This window comes from Cuculus canorus, chromosome Z, assembly GCF_017976375.1.
Source record: "Cuculus canorus isolate bCucCan1 chromosome Z, bCucCan1.pri, whole genome shotgun sequence".
In the NCBI taxonomy this organism is placed as follows: Eukaryota; Metazoa; Chordata; class Aves; order Cuculiformes; family Cuculidae; genus Cuculus; species Cuculus canorus.
The window spans coordinates 75,528,015-75,548,261 of record NC_071441.1 but is presented as its reverse complement, the minus strand read 5'-3'; the positions used below and the strand labels follow the sequence as shown (position 1 = coordinate 75,548,261).

General features: G+C 41.9%; 1 protein-coding gene across 3 annotated transcripts in view; it reads left to right on the top strand.

Moving 5' to 3' along the window:
- The window catches only part of SMAD2 (SMAD family member 2), a 57,054-nt gene that overhangs the window by 11,583 nt on the left and 25,224 nt on the right, over positions 1 to 20,247 (top strand). For all 3 annotated transcript variants that reach the window (XM_054054430.1, XM_054054431.1, XM_054054429.1), the window contains exon 2: positions 2,281 to 2,573. In XM_054054430.1, the coding sequence (XP_053910405.1) occupies positions 2,338 to 2,573 (236 nt within the window). In that variant the 5' untranslated portion in view covers positions 2,281 to 2,337. The remainder of the gene's footprint in view (positions 1 to 2,280; positions 2,574 to 20,247) is intronic.

Here is a 20,247-nt window from a genome sequence, read left to right as displayed (position 1 = left end):
TACAACCAAAACCATTTGATGATTCTATGATCTAGCTGAGGCTTTGTGGAAAAGTGGTGCTGAGGTGGTGATGGTGCCACAGGAAAGAAAGGAAGGAGAGCTTGGCTTCCTGTGGCAGGAAGCTGTTACACTGGCTTGGCTCCCTGTGAAACTGTGCCCTGGGTGTCCTGGTCAGGGTTTAATTTGAAAATGTTTGATATTCAGTTTGTTTTTCTTGTTTGCTGTGGCCAGAGCTCCAAGTGCAATGCTTTTGTAATCTGCAGAACCTACAGTCTGAAATACTAGGGACAATTCTATAGTAATTTAGCAGTAATAGAAGAATAAATGTTCTTTTCATGTTATAAACTTGTCTGAAAATGAATTCATTAGCCTTTTACCAAGGCCTCTAATAGCAGGGCAAGGAGCAGTGGTTTTAAACTGAAAGAAAGCAGATTTATATTTGGCCGTTGGGGAGACTATTTTTTATGATGAGAGTAGTGAGGCACTGGAGCAGGTTACTCGGAGATGTTGTGGATGTCCTGGTGTTGGAAGTCAAGTTGGACGGGGCTTTGAGCAACTTGATCTGGTGAAAGGTGTCTCTGCCTGTGGCAGGAGAGTTAGATTAGATGATTTTTAAATGTCATTACCAACCTGAACCGTTCTATGATTCTCTGATTTAGGACAGATTATTTTGAATCACTTGCATGAAGTTGCCAGTGTTAATCTTGAGCCCCTGTTAATTGGAACCTCTGTCATCTTGACCCCAGAAAATTCTTGCTTCAGTCATATTTTGTGTGATCTCAGTCTGGTTTATGGAGGTATAATTTAGTTAAAACTGAAGTGTCATTTCTACTGACTGTTCTATTGTGTGGAAGTTGGAAAGTTATGATTTAAAGCTACCTGTAGAATATAACTTAGTGTCTGTTTACTTGTTGGTCCTCACTAAAACTGGGAAGATGTGACAAGTCATAAATTATCGATGAATAACTGTAGCCTGAAGTGCCCCAAATCGCCATGCTGTTTTGCAGATGAGAAATTTCAATAAGATAAAATTGGTATATTTTGGATTGGAGTCAGACATGTGCCTGTACGGGATGGAGAGGCTTATATGCTGCCTTGAAAGCTCAAACCAAGTAGCCTGAAGGTTGCGTTAGCTCTTAGGTAGAACAAGGTATTTTCAACTAACTGAACTAACTTATACAGCACGGAAATAAGGCAACTTTCTGTAGTTCAAATACCCATTTGCTGCCTGGAAATTAGGTTATTTTTGACTTCAGTACTTCTATCCATAGGACCTTTGTGTCTTCAAGCAATTTCTAACAGCTTTCTGCCTGAAATAACAGGGTTGATTTGAGGTGTGTGTTTTAACACCTAAAACTAGCCTAGTAGAAGCTGCAAATCAAGATTTTTATTTTCCTAAATGGCTTTCATTTCTCTTTTAATAGATTTGAAGCACAAATTGCGGTGAATGCTGAACATAGCCCAAGTTTCAGCATCTTTTCTAATCTTTATTTTATATAAACGTCCCGGTAAAGGTTGATACTGAGTGAAAGGCTATCAGAATTGAAAGCAAACAGTTTTACTACTCAGTGCCTGCAAAATAAGATTTTAAATATCCTTTAATGAATTTTGAAATACTTGATTTTAAATACTGCCAGTTGAGAAGATTGATTATCTATTGGCCATTGAACTCTAGATTGTAAGATGGGAATAAGCTTATTACCCAACTTAGGAATGAATTTCAAATCGGTGTCCCTGGTGGAACAAAAATTGGTAGTTATTTAAAACATGACAAACAAAATGAGAAAAGGCTTTTGAAATGGTTGGCTGTTAGAAGACTTCTGTCGAGCTGTAATGAATAAATGACATTCCAAATGCAATTTTTCTTGCTAAATTAACTTGGAGATGGGCAGAACATGCTTATGTGTCTATGCAATTTGTCAATCACTTGTGGAAAATTTTAATGAATTACTAAAACCAGCCAGCCTAGGTGCAAAGCTAGATTCAAGTTAACTTCTGTATTCTCTGGAGTTGACTTTGGCCAGGAAAGATGAGGAAAAATTGAACATGTAGTCCAACAGTAACCTTAGTCTGTGCTAACTGTTGAAGAGTCTGCAGCAAACTTGCATTTTAATTTCAGTAATCAAGTGCTTGACTGTTATGCAAACTACTTCTCGCTGTCATCTGACTTGTTTTGGGATGCAGCATCCTATGGCATTTGGTAATGAAAGATCCTAAGCAAGGTATTTGTTTCTTGTGAAACCTCTGTGCTAATGTATCTGTTCTGGTTTGTATTTTTAGGGATCAGACGGGAATCTCTAATTTATTGCTTGCTGAGTGTTCTGTCTGGTGAAAGTCATGTCATCCATATTGCCGTTCACTCCACCAGTTGTGAAGAGACTTCTAGGGTGGAAAAAATCTGCCGGTGGCACTGGAGGGGCTGGTGGTGGTGAGCAGAATGGTCAGGAGGAGAAGTGGTGTGAAAAAGCAGTGAAAAGCTTGGTCAAGAAGCTAAAGAAAACCGGACAGCTGGATGAGCTTGAGAAGGCAATTACCACTCAAAATTGCAATACAAAATGTGTGACGATACCAAGGTAAGTGCTGTTCTGTTTGAAATTGCTACAACCACTTAAAAAAAGACAAATAACTGTGAACAAATGACTAAAAAAATCAGTTGCATGCTTTTGAGTCACTAGAAAACTCTTTAAAACGTGTTTTGGATTTTACGTAGTGCTTTGCTTACAACTGAATCACATGCTTTGTAAAGTCACAGTTTCTAATAATAACTTTACATTTCAATTTTCATTACTACGTAGTTTCTGATTTATCTGTGTTCTGGTGGTGCCCAGCACAGCTCTTAGTTTGCAGCACTGCCTTGTACTTTTATTTAGTAGCCCTGTCTATTGATTAGGAGGGCATACTTGAACCTACACTTCCCCTTTAAAAAAAACGTAGTTTTTCCTTGGTCAATACTTCAGTTATCTCATTATTTTTGGTTGTATATGGTAGTTTTAAGTTACACAAGCTGCATCCATTGTCTTTTTTGAAGGGAAGCTTTGTCTTTGGAGGCAGCTTGTCTGAAGACTGGTTTATTTACTGTAATTATTATTTGTTATTGGTCGATGGAAGTCCTTTTTATTTAATAACTTGGAGTATTTCCAGGACTGGTCTTCTGCTCCTGATATGTATGTACATTTAGGTGAACAACTTGCATTCTACTCCTTTGACTTTCTCAACTTAATTCACAGTAACTGCTGTGTGAGAGGCAAGGGTTCTGTTTGTAAGTATAACGCAGTCTACCCTCAGTTCGTGTTGTACAGCAGTCCCACTAAGGTGCATGTGTAAGCTAATTATGTGTGACATAAGTTTCGAATCGCTTCACAAGCGTGTTTTTCTGTGAAGAAGTGGGAGGATCTGGTGGCACAGGTATATTCTGGGCGTTTAGCCCATCAACTCCTAAAATAATTTCTGGGGGAGAGAAACTGCATCTAGTCTATAATCTTATTTTCTGAATTAGTATATTCATCCCAGCTGCTTCTAAACTTTCTATTAATCATAGCTCAAACTATATTTGGCTGGTGTCAGTGATGGTTTCCTTATATCAAATGCGTTATAGCTGTTATCTGATAATCGATTTAGCATTCTCTTTTACAATTGACACAGCTTTCTGGGAAAATGAGTGTGCTGTGAATGAGTACTATCCTGAGTGAGTGACTGCATCAATTCTGATCTTTTCTGTTTACAGTTTGTGTCTAATGCTACCCTTTGCTTGTATGTTCTTCCCTAGAGCAGTCTCAAAATTCTCTGGGTTTGCCTTCTGCTTTCCTCCTTTCACCAGCTGGAAAGCAATCAGTAATAAAATCTTAGAGCTTCCTTGTCCTAGTGTGTATCAGTAGAGCAAGACTGGAATCCATAAGGGGTATACATTTCTTGACTTGATGTGAGATGACTCTGTTTAGCAAATCCTCACTCCCCATATGTAGCAAATCTTTACCATGACAAAGGCAAAATGCTTAACTGGAAGGTGTTTTGTGTGACAGAAGCTAAATATGCTAGTCACTTGATAAAAAAATGCAATCTGACTTTGAGAGAGACTTCCTAGAGCTCTCCTGCTGTGGCACAGGGGCAGTGAACATAGATACTTCAGAGAAATAATTGTATAAATTTAAATTTTAAGACGGTGTTCAGAGATACAAACGGTATGCCAATCTGTCATTGTTTTCTTCGTCTGCTGGTTGTCTGTATTTGAGATCTCCTCATGTTTGCCTGGCCTTTTGAGTTAAATTAGGCTTAGTAAGTAATTCTTCAGAACAGAATATGATGCTCAGTTACACTCTGCGTGGCCTCCATATAGTAACCAGCAGTTCTTGCTGGGCAGTGACATACTGTTCCTGGCTGTCAGCTCTAGAAAGGACCAGACCTTGGTTTTCACTTTTCTTGACCAGCTTGGAAGTAAGCTGGTAGCTGGAGCACTCTTCAAATTGTTTCAGCTCTTATGCAAGGTTTAAAATTAAACTGAGAAATGGCCTTGGTATTAAGGGGTGAGATGATATCAGGGTTGCCAGCAACGCTGTACAGAATTCTTGAGTTTCATAGTTGGCTTTTGGACTGTTGATATTATTTCACTTTGACAGCAGTAGTCTGTGTTCCCAAGAAAGGGCAAATGTCAGCTCAGTTCTGTAATGACTTCTGGAGATTCTTGTTCTTGGGTTTAGTAAGTCAATGAAACTACTGCTTGAGACCAGTTTAATGAATGTCTTAAGGTCTGCAGATCAGGTGGGAGAAATCATGAAATGCTGAACCTGAAACTTCTTTTCCTTGTTAGACAGCAGGAATCTTGAGGTGCTAAGCTGTTGATGTGGTTCTGGTGTGACAACTGGGCTGACTTTCTGAACATTCGTTGTGTGGGGAGGGTTTTTGTGTTTGGTAGTGTGCGGGATTATTTTTTTAACTAGCTTTAGATTTAATTAGTAATGCTGTTTAACTCAGTGTACTTATGGACAAGGGTTGTGTGATGCTTCTGTTTGCAGCTGTTGCTTATTCCCTCAACAGAAGTTTCAGTTGTGGTTTCACAGGTTTCTGGTCCCCTTGGAGTTTTCCAGAGAGTTTGATACAGATAGTTTTTCATCATTGAGACCTAAAAGCAACTAAACAGCTACAAGTTTTTCTCAAAACTGAGAGCAGTTTGGTCAAAAATTGCATAAAATTACTGCTGCATATACTCACTGTATTTCACTGATGATCCTGATGCAGTTAGGATTGTTCTGTTTCTGTGCTGTTTGTCAAGGTGACTACATACTAAATGAGGCTTGTACTGTGTGTTCGGTGCGAAAGCTGCTCATATGGTAATTAACAGAACTTCTTGCGCAGACTAATAGCGGTTCTGAGAAAGCAGAAGCAAACAGATGGAGTGGGTGTTTGCATTGCCCAGTGGGGGTGCTTAGCCCTTCATAAGTGGGTCAGTAATCTAGAGCAGAGGCTAAATAAGTACTGAGGTCTTTTTGACACTAGCCCTCTAAGTAATTTGTAGTTGTCTTGCTGAATCCTCCCAGGAAGCCAGTGGGATTCTAATCACATAATCCCTGTGTATCCCGAAACTAAATGCTGGCACATAGGTTCACGTTTTGAAAATACGTAATGAATTCAGTAGAATTTAAGGTCCCATCATTCTGCTCTGTCTTTCAATTTTCACACAAATGGAGAACCAGAAGCAGTCAGTGAAGAAGAGAGAGCATGAGTGTGGATTTGTGTAATTCATCTTCTAAGGCTTTTTCCTTTATTAGCACAGATTGTTCTGTTAAAGTAAGTACTTTGTGACTAGTGATAGCTGAAATCTAAGCTAACAAACAAGACCGTGTTATGTAGTGAATAGTCAACTGTCACATTCATAGTTTGCTGCCATTATTGAAAAAGTCGTTTTGGTGGCGACAGTACAGAGAACTGGAATACAGAGAAGGCAGAGACTAATCACTAGTTTGTGTCACAGTATTTTGGTGTGATCAGTTGTGTTCTTTTTCCGTTTAAGAGTATAGATAGGATTCTTCTTTTATTCCTGTCTCTTTTAAATAAGACAGCAAAATACAGCTGCTTTTGTAAAATATTTCATAATGTGCAGCTGATAATTGAGTTTACTCAGGGCAGGATTGGGACAATGTTGACCTTGGCTGTTGTAGGTCTTTTATTTCTAACATTAAAAAAAAAAAGCTAGAAGAAAGGGAGCATTGAGGTTGGACACCTTTGCGATGTCTTGTGTTCTGCATACATGTCTGAAAACTAGTGCAGAACTGACTGCAGCCTTCCTGAGGTGTATCTGGGTACATCTGTATTATGTGTTGGATTCTGCTTCAATGCCAACATTTGGGTAATGTGACAACTGTAATGGGTCCTTATACTTTTTGAAGGATGAGCAACAATGGAGACAACCAGCTGCATGAAGTCCTCCCCAGGTACAACTGCAGTCCCCATTTGCTGCATGTTGTAACCCATTCATGCTTCCCCAGAAGATTCCATCTTGCAGTGTGCTTTTGCTTACCCATTTGTTAAACTCTCAGAGCATTGCTGCATCACATCTCCTTGCTGACAGTTTCCCTGTTCTACTACTGACATGATCTGTACAATCCAGCAGTGAACCGAGACATAGGAGGTCACTCAATGTATAGGTGCACCTTTGGTTTTCTTCTCCTAGTATATCATAGAATCACAGAATGTTTTGGATTGGAAGAGACCTTAAAGCCCATCCAGTTCCAATCCCCAGTCATGGGCAGGTATACCTCCTACCAGACTGGGCTGCTCAAAGCCCCATTCAGTATGGCCTTGAACCCTTCCAGGAATGGGGCATCCACAGCTTCTCTGGGCAACCTGTGCCTCACTACCCTCGTGAAGAATTTTTTCCTAATGTCTAACGTGCATCCTCCCCTTTCCAATTTAAACCCATTCCCCCGGTTCCTATCACTCCATCTTCTTGTAAAAAGTTCCTCCTCAGCTTTCTTGTAGCTCCCTTCAGGTACTGGAAGGCCACTGTAAGGTCTCCCTGGAGCATTGTTAAGGAGGGTGGAGGAGAGGTGCCTCCCATTGCCTCCCATCAGTGTCAGCATCTCTAGCTTTCGTTCATTTTAGCTTTGCATAGTGGATTAGTTCTCATGCGTGACCTGACAAAGACTGTTTGTAGTTGGGAGAAAGGAGGCAGCAAAAAGATGCGTAACAGTATACATCCTTTTTATCGTGTCTTTCCCGATGCTTGTGTACTCACCTTGGTACTGTAGAAGCATCTCATACAGCATCAAATAACTTCCTGATTTGATAACTTAAACTTTATTCTTGAATGGATAAAGTTTTTGTTGGCATTAATAGTAATAGTTAAATTATAATTCTTACACAAACTAGCTTTTTATATTGCATGGAGCAGTACGTAATGCTTGATTCTTTGCTTTAATGGGAGCTCGTGAGCTTCTGCAGAGGAGGTAAATTTTATTAGAGGATACTGCAGTGCGAAAGCAAAGTGATGTTGATGTTGATAAACGGTGATCTGCCTGATGAGCAGCTGAAGCGAGGTTTTAGGATCAACATCTTTAAATCCCAATTCTGAGATTCTTTGCTGAGGTGCTTGTGCTGTGGAAGTACTTAAGACTCTTGGTCAAAATGCAGCAGTTCCTTCCAGCACAGAGAGGAGGCTTGTACTCCTTTCAAACCCTTGCTTTCCAGCCTGCTCTGCCATTAGGGTTTTAGAAAGTATTATCTGAAAAATGTTTTTTCTTGCTTAGCAGTTCAATATGTATGTGAAAAATGTAGTCTTATCTGTGCCCTCTGTCCTTCTTGCTTAATGTTAGGATAGATAGCATCCCTGTGCTGTGCTTCCAGGTTTCAGAAGCTTATTTTTGCTTTATTTTCTGCAGCTTCCAAATTCTGACTTGAGAGATAGTGAGAAAGTCTCAAATTCTGCCATTGTTTCTTGAAGAGTGTAGCCAATTTGCAGAGTTTACAGTCAATAATTAGACTTCTGAAGCTCCTCACTTCTTCAGATGAGATGAGTTCTATATTTTTGTACCGTCCACAGGCAAAGAAGAAACTCTGCAATGGGCTCATGGTTTTGGGAATATGGAAGATTGTGAGGGAATGTTGGGAATGCAAATCAGAGAGCTGCAAGCAAAGTGTTTGGTTGGCAGTGAAATTGGGAGCTACTTACCGACTGACTTCACTACTGTTGGTTTCTTTGAGCTTCTTAGGATGAAGTGGTGATATTTTAAAGCCATACCTGTGGCATACTTTTTGCTTCAGCTGGTAGTGAAGGCTGGTGACTTTTTAAAGTGCTGTCATGGAACCAATTGCCCCATCTTCTCCTGGGGAAGTAGAATGGTGATATTTAAGCATTGTGTTCAGAATATCTTATTATTTTCCCTAAAGTGAAAGTGTAGTAGTATGTATTGACTGCTTCTGGAGGCCATAATGTTTTTGAGTATTTTTTGTGAAGCAAAAATCTACATATCCAGAAGTCTCTTTTCCATGTTACTTCCAAGCCTAGAAGACCGCTCTTGATGTTAAAGTGACTAATGCTATTGGCACTTGACTTCTTTTGCTATACTTGGTTACAGTGTCCAGAGAAGAAATTCAGTACATCTTGATTTAAGGCAAAGGGGCTGTAGAACAAGTCTTCTGAGAGGCTAAGGGACCTAGGGTTGTTCAGCGCAGTGAAGAGGAGGCTGAGGGGAGACCTCATCACTGTCTACAACTCCCTGAAAGGAGGTTGTGGGCAAAGTGGATGTTGATCTTGTCTCCCAAGTGACAAGCAATAGGACAAGAGGAAAGGGCCTCAAGTTGCACCAGGGCAGGTTCAGATTAGACATCAGGAAAAATTTCTTCACTGAAAGGGTTATTGGGCACTGGCAGAGGCTGCCCAGGGAGGTGGTGGAGTCCTCATCCCTGGAGGGATTTAAAAAATGGGTAGATGAGGTGCTCAGTAATATTGTTTGGTTGTGGACTCCCCATCCCTGGAGGAATTAAAAAAATGTGTAGTTGAGGTGCTCAGTGATATTGATTAGTGGTGGACAGGTACGGTTGGATTCAGTGATCTCAAGGGTCATTTCCAACCAAATGATTCTGTCATTTTGTTGTATTTCCATTGTGTTCTACAAGGGTTAGATACTTAAAACTGCAGAATCTGGCGAAAGTTCAGCAAACGCGTGGTGAGACAATTTGACGTGGTCAGAATTCTCTAAAGAAACTATGAATTCCTTTGTTATGCTTCCTGCACTTACTTGTCCTGCAGCCCTTTCTTCATTCCCTGCAATGGAGTAGCGCTATAGATAAGATCAGCAGCCCAGGCATAACGTACGGCACATGTTAGAACTGTTTTCTGAAGGCTGGCACCCTTCTAGTTAATATGAGCTTCTATATGTGGAACTTAGTAGTGCTGATCAAAGTTTTGACAGAGAGTTAACAGCAGAAGTAAGCTGGGCAAAGAAAGGACGTGGTTAAAGATGGCACAGCTGGCTTGGAACTGCTGTTTGAAAGCAAGCAAATATTTTAAAATAATGACGTTTTGATCCCTTTTCTATTCAGTTATTTGAGGAAAAGTAATTTCTAATTTACCTATAAAGTAAATTTCTTTGTATTTCTTGAATATAACTTGTGCTACCAGTTAGTGTGGTTTCTTCAGTTCCCTGGGAATGTTTGTTAGGAAAGCGATCACATAGGTGTATGCAGTAGCCTAGTTTTAGGCATGCTTTTGATCACTCATAGAGTAGAGCTGTCAAGCTAATGTGGCTTCTAGAATAGATTGTTTTCAGGTTTTAAGATCTTTCCCCAAAATAGGTTACTTCAGGGGAGAGCAACACAGAAATTCCTTTGTTCTTTCCTAGGTCAAAGCCATAGGAGATGGATGATTTCAACAGTTACGCAGAGGGAAAGAGATTCTTCTGCTTTAGGGGAGTTCCCAAGATGTGTTGTTAAGCTATGAGTGAGTTAGCTAAGAGGACAACATGAGGCAATTGGATTGGCACAGCGGATCCTAAAATAACATTGCTCTCCAGACAGAGGTGAAGTGTGTTTCTCAGAAACAGACCTTGGCACTGCCTGTAGTTTGTAGCAGAGCTGGGATAATTCACTCTTCAGGTTGGGGATGGACATTGATTCTTAATTATAGCTTGCAAGTTGAGAACTGCTATGTATAAAGTCCTCAAACCATACACACTGTATTTCAGTCTGGGTGCATTTGTGTAGCTGTAAATTGGTTCTATAAATGTTTGAAGGCTACAGTTGAACATCTTAAGCTTTTTAAAATAAGTATAGGTATTTAAGGCAGTACACTAGAATACACTAACTCACCATTTTTATTGCTGAGATTACAGGAAGAGTGTGCTTGTAAATTGTTTGTTGATAAGGCAACTCCTTTTTCTCATGACAGGGTTGTTGAGGGTGAAGCAGAGCCTACTCTGCTTTTCTCTTGTTGGAATTTAAATAATTCTTTAGAACAAATCCAAAGACATCTTTTCTGGAAATGTGGCAAGAGATGGCTGAGATTTTGGGGAAAAATCCCTTGCTCTTCTCAGTCCTGTAATTATGGTGGGACTTGAATGTTGTCTCTCTGTTCTCTGTAAAAGACAAGAGCAAGTTCTTCGTGCTGAGTGTGTCACTCCAAGCTATGGCCTCGGCAGTGTGGTACGCACAGAAGATGGTGTGCTTTGCAGTGGCTCCTAGTGGCATGTCTTCATCTCAGGGCTGGCCCTGTATATATATAACTCCACTGGCAGCTTGTATATAACTCCACCTGAGTTGCTCTTAGTAAGATGGTGTTGCGCAGACCTAATTTCAAGCCCAGAGTACAGCCAGGCAGCTCCTTGCCAGGTGGATAAGAGTCCACCTGCACTGCCTTAATAAGATGCCAAGGGAAGAGAAACAGTGTATTGTTGCTGAAAGAGGCAAGTGTAAAGCAGTTGGCTTTAGGGATGCTTTTCTGACATTTTGCAATGTCTTCTGACCTGTGGTGGGAGTTTCTTTCAGTAGTATGTTGACAGCTTTCAAAGGGTCTGTGTTCTGTAGCACTCTATAGTGCAGAGAGAGAACAAGAGTGCTCTGAGGAATTGCACTGGTTTCCTTAGAGCCTTAGATCTCGGATGGCAGAAGCTGCCATCTGGTTTTCCAAGACCATCTCCTGCCCAGAGATAAGTAGCTCCAGCTCTTCTTAGTTTCTAAATGTTTGGGATGGTGTAGTTATAGAAAAAATTATGTTGGCCCTAATTACATATGTATAAAACGGCATGTTCAGACTCTAGATTGCAGAACAACTTTAGATGCTGCATGGACATAAAATGGGAAATAAAAATCCATGTCAAATTTAGCTTCAAGTTCTCTATGAGATAACTGGTGGTCACTCACAAACTTCTCCATTTCTTGTAAGCTGAGCAAAGAAAAATAACTCTCTTTAGACAAGCTAACCACGTGGATGGAAATAGCTTGTCAAGCATTAATATTCCTGAAATACATATTTTTAAGTGTCTGCTAGGGGAAGATGCTAGGTAACTGTACAACTTCTCTTGTGCTTGTGTGACTGAATCTTTTTGGCTGCCTTATATATTGTTTGAGACTGTAGCAGCCACAGTGTCCTTCAGCACTGTATCTCACTTTTGCAAGCAGCCCAGCTGCACTCGTTGCTCAAAGAGCCCCACTTGAAGAAGGGGACTCCCCCCAAACTCAGTTTCAGGACGTTCTTAGAAGAAGCACTGGGCAGACCCACCAAAACCTATAAATAATACCGTAGAAGAGGGGCCTCCTCATTGTTCCTACCTTCTAGATAAATCGTTGGTGTGATATGTTTTTGGTTTTTTTTTTTTTTTTTTTTTTTTTTTTACTTTAATCAACTGGGGGGAGTGCCTAAATTTACCAAGGAGTGAGGGAGATTTAGAGCTTGATTGTGAAAACAATAGAGCTTGAATCATTTCTTACTATAAATGCTTTGTGAACTGGCCTGTTCTGTCTCAAGGTCCTGTTTGTTGAGAGGAGCCATCAAGGATGGGATGCGAGAGGCTGCCGTGAATGGTTGGAGGGGAAGAAGTTTAATACAGTCATTCCAGTATGGAATGGGTCCAGAGGAGGCCACAAAGATGATCCAAGGGCTGGAGCACCTCTGCTATGAGGGCAGGCTGAGAGAGTTGGGCTTGTTCAGCCTGGAGAAGAGAAAGCTCCAGAGAGACTTTAGAGCAGTTTGTGGTGTCTGAAGGGCCTACAGGAAGTCTGAGGAGGGACCTTTTACAAGGGTCTGGAGTGATAGAAAAAGGGGGAATGGCTTTAAATTGTAAGGGGGAAGATTTGGTTTAGCTGTTAGGAAGAAATTCTTCATGATGAGGGTGGTGAGGCTCTGGAACAGGTTGACTGGAGAAGCCGTGGCTGCCCCTTCCCTGGAGATGTTCCGGGCCAGGTTGGATGGGGCCTTGAGTGGTGTGGTCTGGTGGGAGGTGTCTCTGCCCGTGTGGGGGTGGTTGGAACTACATGATATTTTAAGGTCTCTTACAACACAAACCGTTCTGTGATTTTATCATTCCCTCTTTCCTTAACCCTTAGCGCTTCCACATTATAGCTTGAAGTTAAATTTTGTTTGCTTTCTCCTATTGGATTCATAGCACCAGTGTACTTTGATATGAACAGGAGGACCCAGGGACTGGGTCACTGCTGTAACTAGGGTTAACCTTCAGTTTAGACATAGCTAAAGTTATACCATCTTATAATCTTGATGTCATCCTGAAAAAGGAAGTCTTGAGAATAAAGAACCTCAGGGCTGCCAGGTTTAAAGTGTGTGCAATTCAGGAAGCCATGTGACTTAGCCACATAATTCATTACGGAGTTGGTATGCCAAGCAGAAACTATTGGCATGTCGTTCGAGGTAGGTCATCATGCAAAAATAAGAGTGTGCAAGATACTTGGCCAATAGCGAAATGCTGTGTAGTTCAAAGGACCTTCCTTTCCTAGCATGAGGGAAAAATGTTGAATTTTGGTCACTATATTGTATGCTAACTGGAGCACTCTATAAAGTGTCAGGGAATATGGATTCTGGCCTTGGCTCTGACCCTTTTTCCCAGCTAACCTTACAAGTTTTTAATTTGCTGGTATTTCTTGGTCTGTATATCAAGACGAATTTTTGTAAGACGTGTGATAATACTAATTACACCTCTTCATCTCTTCCCCTCACTGGTACAAGCTGTATTATTTGGCTAGGGAGTGTAAGTTTAAGGCATTGTTCCCATTGGACTATCAGTGATGCAGAAGGTGAATTTGGGGGGGATGAGTTAGTGAAATTTGTGAAAGTTCTCTAAGTTACTGTTGTTCCTCATTAGGATTGCCTTAATGGTAGAAAGTAAGAAGAGTCAGAATCAAAAATGGGTGTTAAAGCTTGCTTCATTTTGTATGCCATTAGTTGTTTGGCATGTTAACAAGTGGTGCTGAGGCTGCTGAATATTAAGTAAATGAAAAATAGCTGCTAGTGATCACTTTACTGACTTACCTGCTCAGTGGATCCCGGTACAAAGGTCTAATGAGGAAGAATGATGTTTGTATCAAACACTTCATGCTACTATTAAGAAGACATGTTGTCTGTGCTTTATTGCCAATGTTGAGCCTTGCATCATCTCATAAATAGTACTTATTTTTCTTCACTAAAGGAATTGGATCTTTAGTCAGCCCGAGTCAATGCTAAACTATTCCCTGGCTTGCTGTAGTAATTAGTGTCTTTAACTGTTTGGTGTGGTGAAGATTTCTCTCCTCATTATGTTCTTGTTTTTTAGAAGTTGGCCAACTTAATTTTCTTGGTCCTGTAATAGAACACCTGAGTGCTGTTTTCACTAGTGTGAATGTTTTATGACAACCAGAGCTATTTCACAGGAAAAACTTCCAATTGCGTGGCTCAGCCTGTTAGTCTGGGAAGAATTTATAGCATAAACAACATACTGCATTTCTTTTACTGCTGCAGCTTTGAACACAAATAGCTAGTTAATGGGTTCCCTACTGATTTAATCCTGCTTGTAATCTACACCTGCTAATTTAATAAAAGTGATTTCCCATAGCTTGTTTACTACTTGTTTCTGTTCACTTCCTCTGACTTGGTTGCAGCACTGATTGGCAGAAAACTTCTCAAATTCAGAATGTACAGTGCTGTAGTATCATCACACAGAGCTTTCGTTGGCTTCAGTCACACTGCATTGTTTGAAGCAGACCAGCAGGATACAAGAGAACAATCGAGAGCTGGAATAAATTCACATCTCGCTGCCTATGTTTCAAAATTGGCAGAAGAACAATGAGATTGGGGAAATCCCCTTGGACAAGTGCTGCTTGGTAAACTGACTTCAGCATTTTTTCAGGGAAGATCCTCTCAAATTGTGGCTTTTTATTCCAGAATGTACAAGCAAGTTTCAGTAGGGTCAAGTATTGAAATGTTTCATTTGGAGCCTTTGCCTGTAATTGTGGGTAAACTGACCACTTCTTTGAATGCTTGGGATATGTCATAGAAACTGGATGGAAAGAATCCTGAGGCACAAGAAGCAAACTTTTGAGTTTTGCTTAAATGCAGAAATTCAAAGTTACTGTTCAGTAGAATTGGTAAGTTGCATGCCACAATTAGTCTAAGCTTCCTCTAACTTTTGTGGGAGGCTTCAGGTCAAGTTCCTCTGATGCTTAAAATAATTTTAACTCCTGCTGCAAAGAAGGGCTGCTTTCGGCCGAGGTAGCATGAGAAGCTGTATTTGAAATGGTGTTTTGACGCTCAGGTGCTCAGTTGAAAAAGTTTTCTAATAGATAACTGAAGTGTTAATTTCATAGACTCTGAACTGTAACACTTCTCTGAAGAAAGACAGATATAGTTGGGGTTGTTCAGCCTAGAGCAAAGAAGTGTGGGCAGACCTTGCAGCACCCTTCAAGCACCTAAGGGAGGCCTATGGGAAAGCTGGGGAGAGACATTTTGCAGTGGCATTTAGTGATAGGATAATAAGAGTAATGGTTTTAAGCTGGAAGAGGGGAGACAGTTTAGATATAAGGAAAAAATTTTTTTACTGTGAAGGTGGTGAAGGACTGGCACAGGTTGCTCGGTGAAGTTGTGGGTGCCCCGTCTCTGGAAGTGTTGAAGGCCAGGCTGGATGAAGCTTTGAGCAGCCTGGTCCAGTGGGAGGTGTTCCTGCCCATGGCAGAGGGTATTGGAACTGGATGGGCTTTGACGTCCCTTCCCACCCAAACCATTATATGATTCTGTGATTTTCCAGGAACACCTTCTGAACCTTGAAGTGTTTGTGTAAGCCTACGGCACCGCATCCTCCTATCACTAAAACTTGGTGATAATTCTTTGCTATCTTTCTGTAATAAATGTCCCCTTCTCTTATGGTGGGGAGAACTTGACTATAAACTTAATGGCCAATATAATGTGTCCATTCTAATGAATTTCACAAATCTAGTAATGAAAATACATTTTTAGTTCCTCTGTATTTAAATATTGAGTGTCTGATGTTGTGCTTATGTGCCATGTACTAGTCTTGCACACTGAAGACTTATCGCAGTTAGTGACCAGAAATCAATGTTTTATTGTCCCCTGTGAACCTCCATTAAGTTGAATGCAGTAGGAGGACAGGAGTCTTCATACTCAAGTGGTTGTGCCCCTTACAAGCTGCATTGGTGCAGTCACGTTAAAAATGCTGTAATGGTCTGTTCAATGATAGGAGGACGTTTTTATTGGAGCCTAGTGTCAGCGTGTTTGTTGATCATGTGGGAGCCGTCCAACATTTTGACCAATAACCACAGACATTCCAAGAAGGATTTAAGCAGCTCTCCTGGCTATAAGAATCTGCATAACCCTTTCTTTATTGCTGATGTCCAGCAAGCCACTGAAGCTCTCATCTCAGCTGCAGGGCAGCTGCACCTCAGCAGAGGGCAGGTAGTGGCTCATCAGGGTTGTCTCTTGTCAGGTGAAGGTAGGAATAGAAACTGTTGGATGTCCTGGGAAAGCACGTTTACTGTGAAGCAATTTGCGTGTGAGGCAAGAGTGCCTGCGGGCATTGTCTGCAGATGTGCATTCTGGGTGTGGATCTTGAGCAAGATTTGAAGACTGCAGGACTTGTCCATGATTATAACACATCCTTTCTGCCTCACTCTAGGCTGCAAAGCTTAGGAAAGAAGTTTTGATTCTTGTTGTAAGGGTGTCCTCTACATACTCAAATTTTATTGCTGAGGGTGGTGAGACACTTAAAACTTGTACAGTTCCAACCGCCTGCCGTGGGCAGGGACACCCCCGACTAGATCAGGTTGCTCAAAGCCCCATCCAACCTGGCCTTGTACATCTCCAGAGATGGGGCAGCCACCAGTTCCCTGGGCAACCTGGGCCAGTGCCTCCCCACCCTTACAGTGAAAAATTTATTACTAACACAACACAGAAAAAAAGTAACTGCATGTGGTGTGAAATTAAACTGAGGTGAAAGTGGTGGGTTCTTTAAGTAACTCATAGATGAAGGAAAGCGTTTAGCTCCTTCTTGTTGCTCCCGGTCTGGGAGACCACGCTAGTCATCTGTCTCTTTAGTTGGAGCCTTTCAGTGGTAGTTTAAGTATTAGAAAGGAGTTGCTTCATTGACTGTTTTCATAGATATGGTATGGTGAGAGTGGAGGACAAATGGTGATTTATCAGTTAGACTGGGTTGGTGAACATCCTTGCTTCATGGCTGCCTGCTGCATGGTGTAATACAACATCTCACTGGCTGTACGGCACTGATTCAGTCAGTAAATGGACGCTTCTGGAGTGTTTTCCTGGATTTGCTTCCTTTACTCTGAAAATAGTTTTGATCTTTTATTTCCTTCAGGAGGTGGTGGTCTTTTGTTCTCTGGAAAGCTTTTCATAGAATCATATAATGCCCTGAGTTGGAAGGGACACACATGGATCATCGAGTCAAGCACCTGTCCTTGCACAGGACAACCTCAACAATCACACCGTGTCTCTCAGGGGGTTGTCAATGCTTCTGCAGTGTTGTCAGGCTTGATGTCTTGACTGCTTCCTGGGAGCTGTTCCAGTGCTCCACCACACTCTGAGTGAAAAGCCTGTTCCTAATATTCAACCTAACCCTCCAACACATCTTCCTGCTATTCCCTCAGATCCATCACCAGAGAGAAGAGCCTGCTCCTCCTCTTCCCCTTGCGAGGAAGCAGTAAACTGCAATGGGCCACCCCCTCAGTCTCACCTTCTCCAGGCTGAACAGACTTTTTGTTAAAGTCTGAAGACATTTTCCAATGTGGCACTGCCAGATAAAATACAGATAACCTACTCTCAACATCAGTTTGCTGAGGCATGTAATAAGCATGGTACTTGCAGCTGTGGGATTTTCAAACTTACAAACTTCTATCCCAGTAGAAGTGCTGTATTTACATTTTCACAGAATCACAGAATCACAAGGTTGGAAAGGACCCATTGGATCATCGAGTCCAACCATTCCTAGCACTCCCTAAACCATGTCCCTCAGCACTTCATCCACCCGTTCCTTAAACACCTCCAGGGAAGGCGACTCCACCACCTCCCTGGGCAGCTGTTCCAGTGCCCAATGACTCTTACTGTGAAGAATTTTTTTCTGATATCCAACCTGAACCTCCCCTGACGGAGCTTCAGGCCATTGCCTCTTGTCCTGTCCCCTGTCACTTGGGAGAAGAGCCCAGCTCCCTCCTCTCCACAACCTCCTTTCAGGTAGTTGTAGAGAGTAATAAGGTCTCCCCTCAGCCTCCTCTTCTCCAGGCTAAACAACCCCAGCTCTCTCAGCTGCTCCTCATAAGACTTGTTCTCCAGCCCCTCACCAGCTTTGTTGCTCTTCTCTGGACATGCTCCAGAGCCTCAACATCCTTCTTGTGGTGAGGGGCCCAGAACTGAACACAGTATTCGAGGTGCGGTCTCACCAGTGCTGAGTACAGAGGGAGAATAACCTCCCTGGACCTGCTGGTGACCCCATTTCTGATCCAAGCCAAGATGCCGTTGGCCTTCTTGGCCACCTGGGCACACTGCTGGCTCATTTTCAGTCGGCTATTTTAAATGATACTATGAGAAATGGCAAATAATTTGGTGATCGGAAGCCCTTCATGGGATGTAAAAGTGTAACAAATTAAAGTAGTGTAGGAATTCCAAGTTATTTCAGGAAGGTGCTCTTAATATACAAACGCTCATGGACTCAGAGCTTATGGGTCCACATTATAATCTTGTTTTCCATGTCGGTCGTGGTTTTCTTCCCCACGCCAGAGCTGCCGTTGTGAAGGCAGTTGTACACTTGGCATCCTCGCTGGATGCAGAGCATCTGGAAGTTACTGTTCTCGAAAAAAGCATGCGATTGAGGGGAGTAAATGAGTGTTGTGGTTCATCTCATATCCAGTCAGACTCTTTCAGAGATAAAGACTGCAGCTGCTGGGATCTGTGGTGTTACATTGAAAGTAGGGAACTAACTTCAGGGCGAGTTTCCCAGCAAAGCTATTAGCTCATTATTTCCATAGGCTGCTTTTGCATGTTCAGTGTCTTCATTCCCTAAGTCTTAAGACTTGTGGCCATCTCCCCACCAGCTCTGAAGTGAGGCCAAGCTGTGTTGCATGCCTTTTATTTCTCAGTCCCAAACGCCATCACTTTGCTGCTTGACCTTGCCACTTAGAAGTTTAGAAGTTTGCAGGCTGCTCTCCATCTGGCTTTGAGCAGAGAGTAAAGACTCCTTGATCATATCTGCAACTGAGCAGACCATATGGGCAACAAGAAAAGAAAAAAATGTCTTAATTTTGCTTGTTTTCCATGGATCATGGAAAAATTGCTCTTGAACTTTGAAGTGCTATCCCTCCAGCATCTCATGGCATGGAGAGAAAAATAAAGGTAACACTGTTTGGCTGCTTTATTTTTTTCTGACAGCACTGAGCTATGGTGTAAGGATTTGAGAGGAGGGAGGAGGATAAGGCTCTTTGAAGAGGCCCACCTTATATTTGTATTTCTGGCTTTGTATGCAGTTTGTTGCGCGTGTGACCAGAAAGAAGCGTGGCTTTAGAAAAGGCAACAGAGACATTTACTCTTCATCAAGATGATTTGTTGGCCTGACACTCTGCAGAACTAGAAGAAACTAGCTGCTGGTCCTGAAATGAGCAACCAGCGGCTCAGATGTTAGGTTTTAACACAGTATCTTTTGTACCTCACATTCCACTTTGTGTCCCCTGTGGAAGTCCTTAAAGTTTAAGCTGAATCCAATGGTAGTTGTTCATTGACCTTTTCCTTTCCCCACAGTGTTAGAGAGGTTAATTGTACCCTGTCCCTCCAGCTTTTCTGGCTATGTTGATGTGTTCATTTTTTTAGTGTACATCCACTTATAAGGAAAGTTACTTATGTAATTTTCCTCAGTGCGCCAAGTACACCAGTGATGAACCAGAGCATAAGTCAATATAGGATCATTCCTGCCTTGTTTTCCTGGTCACTGCATTGCTGTATAAAATCCTGGGATCTTGGGCCTTACATAGCAAGATTTAAAAATGAAAAGACAGCCCCCAAAAGGTATTACACAGGGTACAGATCTTCAATCAATGAATTATAACCTGCTTCCTCAGGGAAATTTTACAGAAGCAGCCATGAGCAGTATTAAAATGATAGCATTTGCCCATTTATTATGAGGAAATGGAATTCCATAAATCTAGTGGCTATTTCTTACTGCTGTAACTTCATTTTGGATAACTTGGTGAAGCAAAATCTGCACTGCTTTTCTGCCCTCTTGACAAAATATCAGTCAAGATGGTAAGTCCCGTCAGTGTTAGGCTCGTGTAAAGGTGTTTGTGTGCCTGTGTGAACAACCTTCTCTAGTTCATGTGAAAACCTGATCTTTCAAGTCCAGATGGAGATCCATGACAAGTGGTGTCCCTCAGGGGTCCGTACCGGGACCGGTGCTGTTCACTATCTTTATCAATGATATTGACAGCGAGATTGAGTGCACTCTCAGCAAGTTTGCAGATGACACCAAGCAGAGCAGTGTAGTTGCCACACGAGAAGGACAGGATGTCATCCATAGGGTATTGGACAGGCTGGAGAAGTAGAGCTGTGAGAACCTCATGAGGTTCAACAAGGCCAAGGCCCTGCACGTGGGTCGGGGCAGTCCATGGTTTTAATACAGGTTGGGGGATGATGTGATTGAGAGCAGCCCTGCAGAGGTGGACTTTGGGTGCTTGGGGATGAGAAGCTCGACATGAGCTGGCAATGTGTGCTCGCAGCCCAGAAGGCCAAACTGTGTTCTGGGCTGCATCAAAAGCAGTGTGGCCAAC